Genomic DNA, 6,000 nt, shown 5'->3' with positions numbered 1-6,000 from the left:
TTTATATCGTATGCTCAAAAGTTAAGATATACCTTTTAAGAACATATTTGAGGAAACCAATATCTATTACGTACTTCTATAAAAACTTTTAAACCACCTTTTCCTTTGGCCTTCTTACCCAACACGTAGATTTCTGGGTTCGTCACAGGTGGGTAAATAACAGCATAACAGCTTCTTATTTAATTTCCCCTATAGTACCAATTAGAAAAACTATGAGATATCATATAACTTGATATAGATATTATATAACTTGACATATATATCCTGTTTCTTTGTAAGTCGAGAGCAGTTAGAATTTTGTGACACCCTTCTAAGCTTGGCATAAACTGAAAGAAACCCCAATAAAGCCTTATGCTAAATTTCGGGGAATAGTCCTGGCCCGTATATACTACGAAAACCAGGTGTAACGTACTATCAAAGTGTTAATAAAGCCTGAGAGAAAACTGATGCTGTTAAACAGAGACATTGTTTCATCGAATGACGCCTATCTAAATCCATTGCCTAAGGGCAAACAACTCGAAACAAGAGCCAGAATCGCCTCATCCCATTTGAGAACGAATCGACGTGTTGCTTAAAATGCCGTGCGAAGACTATGTGAATAAATCATAGCGTAGGCCGAAAAACAAAATGATCGTTTAAAATATATTCATGTTTGTTGCTTCAAAAATGCTTTTCAGAAAAGAAAGTTGGTTCTATTGTAGCAACCAAAAGGGCCGTGGTGATTTTAAATGCAAATATTTTAGATAATGTTATGGAAAACGTTACGGCGACTAATATAAGATTGAAAACATACTATAGAGAAAAACTAGAAGTGTTAGCATAATTTATAATACTGGGAAAAGTTTATATGCTGTGGTGTTGGTGTAGTCAACTACGGGAGATTAATTTAAGATGGAAGACACCTTCGGGGTTAGTTTTCTTTATATTATACTATGTCAGTATATTCTGCACAACGGTCTTGTGCAGTTAATGCCATAAAAGGGTCAATATTGATTATAGTGTTGACCTTATAACTTAGGGAATACAGTATGATATTATACAGTATAGGTACGATAGCAGTAAATTAAATTCATTTCATAAGACAGCGTATGGCTCGTCTAACATGGACGAGACTCTGGCGAGCTTTTTGTCATAGTAGACATGCGCTTATCTGCTTTTTTTTTATACTAAAAGAGACAGTCCTTTCAAAAAAAAAAACAACAAACACATCATGGCGGAAAATAATACATTGTTTTTCAACATGATCTGGTTATCTCTGGATGAACCGCTATGACGAGTCGCAATCCCTATACGACAACCTTGCAGTCTGAGTAAAGATCACCTATTACCCAATCTTTTCACGCTAAATGAAGTGTCAACAAACTAATAAACTTCTAAAGCGACAGTATACAGAGTGGCCGATGAGTATGTTTCTGCAGAAGCTGAAGCAAGTTTCATTACAACACAACAAAAAGTCTGCGATAGGGAAACAACGGTTCTCTCTCTAGAATTAATTGATTCCGTTGAGAAGCGCATTTTGTAACAATCGTGTTTTGTCGGAGAGGTTTGTAGCGATGTGATATCGCATTATAGATTATTCGTAGACGCTTGAAATTTACTTCATGTGATCAAAGACTTGGACGAATACTGCCTGAGAACCAAGCGATTTAATCTATATCGTTTACGTTTTGTTAGGAGTGAAGCAGCAAATGGCTGTGATGAAGAAATGTTTATCAATGATGCAAAAAATAAACCGCAAAGATCAAAACTAGGGGATGCGTCTGTTATGGGCAAATTTTTAACCGTTACAAAGGACGTCATGCCATTTTCAGAAAAATTAATTAATTAATAGAATATTGATCTGCATGTTCTACAAACTGTACTGCGACCTAGAATATGTAAAATATCCAAAAAAAGCTCCAGATGAAAAGAAAAAGATGGTGCACCAGCTCTGGCCTATTACAGCACTGGCAGCTTGAGAATATGAATATGTCCTGGAAGTTGTACGTATAGCCTCCAGAGAGGACAGATTTGATTTTTATATTACTACATATGAAGCGTTTTTGAACAAAAGTTCAGCAAGTATTAACATAACAGCATCGATTAGCTGATTCGAACTAACAAAAAGGAGCTTGCATATTAGCGAAGGGAACATTTGAAAAAGGTTTAAATCGTAATTAATGATGGTTATATTGGAGAAACATGGCCGCCGCCATGAATGCCGGCAGAAATGACACAGAGTTTTAGAAACAACTCATAAGCCATCTTGTATATAGTTAGAATTTCGAAATTCTGCCCCGTACTGACCCGTCTTTAAGCGATACAAGGATTAATAGAAGTTATTAACTTTGTCCATATGAAACCTGTATTGGGCATAACTAGTTTCGATATAAGGTGTGTATTTAAGTTTGAAGCTCTCCTTATTGAATTGCCACCTAATTACAGAATGAAATAAAATTAGAATCTGGCGAGTTGAAACGTAGAGGTTAGCGTTCCATCTTTTTAAACGCGGTTTCCGAAACCGACACTATTCATTATTGTTGCTATGAATAAATCTGTAGGGCAGTGCTATAGCAGAGCCAAAGACACGTTTAGATCCGGTGGTATATTGTATAAGCACCTGCATTACACTCAAGATTCGATCAAAGACTCGTTTTCGTGACTAGGTATAGATTTTTTTGTGGACGATATTACTGTTTACTGTAAACTTGCAAAGCTATCATTGCGATGATTGCATCAGTGAGTCACGCGTTGAGAAAGATGGGCTACGAACAGAAGAGGGCTAGTTAGTTCAGTAAAGATTGTTTTGCATTATAGATTATTATTGTTCTGACTATCAAAGGTTGAATTAGTGCAAAAGCGTATTGAGAGTTGCAACCCTATTGGTCAGTAAAGGGGTTCCAAAATATGCTGTAAGTGAGGATTATACGCAGCTTCGAAGTGTACATGTGCGCGTGTTTGCCTTCTACACATAATAAACGCCTGGTGGCTTAGGTTGTTCCATGCTAGCTGCTTTATGGAATGCCAAATAGTTAAAGTGTTAAAGCTCGATAGCACAATGTGAATTTCTGGGTCTAGCGTTTTTCTATAACGAAAATTCTATTACAAAACAAAGAAACGGACATAAACTATTCTGAGCAAGGTATTGCACTTGCAAATTTGTCTAAACTTTTAGCTGCAAGTTCAAAGAAAAGTTAGGCATGGATATATATATATGTATATACGTTTTTGTGCTTCTAGTAAAGGGTACTTTCTATATGTTTATGAGATTGCATACATTATTGATGCGCCTAAAAATCCAATTGGCATGCGTTGAAATTTTCCAGATTTTTACCTACCCGGGTATGCATATCTGGTCCATAGGGCACTTGCACGGTGCTAAAATACGGTTCGCGGACGTGGCGTAAGTATGAACCGAGTACACAATCGTGAGTCGCTTTTGGGCCTGGGTATATTAGCTGCGCACTTCGATACACCTGCGTGTTTTAAAGCAGAGTTATTTCCGATTACCATTAATTGAAGTTAGAAATACCAATAGCTAATGCACAGCTTCTATGTGAAGGAAGAAAAAAACATTCCCTGTTAACGTTCAGTTGCTATTTTTATCAGTCCAATGTTGTAGATTTCACTGGAATCATCAGCGGCATTTATCGCATAAGCTGATGTGGCAAATTTTGATATGTGATCTTTGCACAGGCAGGAGTAGAAGAAATAGGCTTATAGTGGTAGGTTAACAGGCGTTGATATTAAATAATATACATATATGGTTATCATTATAATAGACTAATTATTTTGTAACGATGGGATAGCAACACTGATTATTGACAGTCATGTTTACGCAATAATGTTATTATTCACCCTTTGGCATAGTTTGTCTATCTATAGGTGCATTTGTATATATATTATAGTATATATATATATACTGTATATAATATCCTCACATATAAAAATTCGATTCAAGTTCCTAGCTATTATACCTCAGCTTTTAGGCCTTTCCTCGATGCTGTACGGCTATTTTCAGCATGAAACATAGTCTATTTATCGCTTATAGCATGGAATGTTTGGCTTCCTACGCGTGTCATAAAGATTGCACGTACATTTTTATATGGTCATATTATTTTCTGAAGCTAGCTAGTCGAATTCAAAAGAATGAGTTTCATAGATATTGTTGATTTTATTTTCGAATTGATTGTTATGAGAAAATGCCTATGTTGTATATAGAGTGCTGATTTATTACCACATTATAGGATATTATTATTGTTATTGAATTATGCGCCTCCGTTTCCCGCGTCCGGCGAAACCTTATGGTATTTATTTAGCCTATACTATTGCCAAACACTACAACAAAGCGAAGTTCGACGTAACTGTAACAGGCAGAAAACAGTCACACTTTTAATTTCGAAATAAGCAAAGTAACAATTGCAGTTGCGCCACTACACTTCGTCATATGACTAGAATTGTGTTTTATGTAATGAAACCTACGGGTACAGAACAATCAAAGAGGGTGCATCAAGGCAACAATACCGCGAGAGACATAATGAACAAAAAACTGCAATCTCAATAGCATAAGAGAGTTATTTATGAGAGATAAGCATAGCAACGACAAATCCACATTCCGTTTTTTATCGATTCATCTGGCTTAAGGCTGCTTATAATTAGTACTTATTATATATTATTTATATAAGAAATCGACGAAATAGCTAAGCGTATTACTAATGTGTCGAAATAGTTGGTGAATTTTAAATTGACAAACAACAATAGAGCTAATTTATAACGGTGCAACGTATCTTGATGCTTCCTTTTGTATTCGAGAAATCTTAGAATGCTTACTTGGATATCATCACTTGAGTTATCGAGTTATGGTGCAATAACTGCTAGAAATGCAATAAATCGTTGGTAAAAAAAAAATTTAAGAAATCAGTCTCGTGGAAGACAATTGAGAAAGTGAATAACGAAGGTTATGAGATATGGAAGGGGCCAACTCAACTCAATGTTTGCTCAAAGGGCGCCGTCCGTTTCGAAGCATTAATAAGGAAACGAAACTAGTCAAATGAGTGCCGCATTACTTGAATGATCAAAAACAGGGGTGTAGAGCTCTTTATTTTTACGTGACCTATTCTCACACTGAACACAAATAAAAAAATTGTAATAAAACTGAATTCCTTGCAACAATCGCAGACGTTCGCATCAATATGCAACAACCTTAAAGCAAATATACAGTAGCTTATGGTGTCGACTTGGCGGTTGAATGAAGGCGTTATCCGGCATTTATATTATATTATGTTTTACAGTACTGAGCTCTAGTCGGCTAGTTACGTCCTTAGTATATTGTCAACAATGGGAAAGGACAAGCAGACTTTATATTAAGCATCCAAGATTAGGAAGCTACTCTTGTTGCACGACGACAATTATCTCCGTGATAGTGCACTTAGTAACATGTTTGCACGCTACATGTAGGGACAGGCATTGGTCTAGGTTTGGATCCGGCCGTGGATCCAGTTTGTTTTTTGCAGGGAGTCGGCCATTTATATAAAAAACATTGCACGACAACACTCAGTCTCATACAGCAAGACTTACTGCGGCGAGAACGCAGGAGTTACAGTTGAGTGCTTTGGCCAGGTATTGTTCCACATACCAATTTTGTCAAAAACCAATTTTTTAAATCTTAACACGATGTCGAAATTACGTTTTAAAAATCTCAAGGACGCCATCACTCCTCAGCTACAGCAATTGCATGAATCAATTACCATCCAAATAGCAGAAACTGATGGATAAAGATGATGGATACTTCGATTGAAAATTAAAAAAGGTGAGTATATGTGTTCGGTGTGTTGCGTTTCATACTGAAAGACTTAATCAATATTTAAACACGAAAAAGAGATGCAAAGGATTATTATAAAAATGTATTTATTATTTCATAGTGACAACGTCATTGAAACATTCTTAAACTGTGTGTAAACGGTATAACTCCGCGCCCGTTTTTGCCTATTGATATTTTTATTTCGTCGAACACTGATACAA

The 6,000-nt window shown here is 36.1% G+C and overlaps 1 protein-coding gene across 3 annotated transcripts in view; it reads right to left on the bottom strand.

Moving 5' to 3' along the window:
* Positions 1-6,000, bottom strand: part of Zasp66 (PDZ_signaling and DUF4749 domain-containing protein Zasp66) — a 56,489-nt gene that overhangs the window by 6,637 nt on the left and 43,852 nt on the right. For all 3 annotated transcript variants that reach the window (XM_086970458.1, XM_022841946.2, XM_022841947.2), the window contains one exon: positions 3,318-3,455. In XM_086970458.1, coding sequence (XP_086826584.1) covers positions 3,318-3,455 — 138 coding nt within the window. The remainder of the gene's footprint in view (positions 1-3,317; positions 3,456-6,000) is intronic.

Source organism: Varroa jacobsoni, unplaced genomic scaffold (genome assembly GCF_002532875.2).
Source record: "Varroa jacobsoni isolate VJ856 unplaced genomic scaffold, vjacob_1.0 scaffold_960, whole genome shotgun sequence".
In the NCBI taxonomy this organism is placed as follows: Eukaryota; Metazoa; Arthropoda; class Arachnida; order Mesostigmata; family Varroidae; genus Varroa; species Varroa jacobsoni.
The sequence above is the reverse complement of the archived record's forward strand: the minus strand, read 5'-3'. Positions and strand labels throughout refer to the sequence as shown.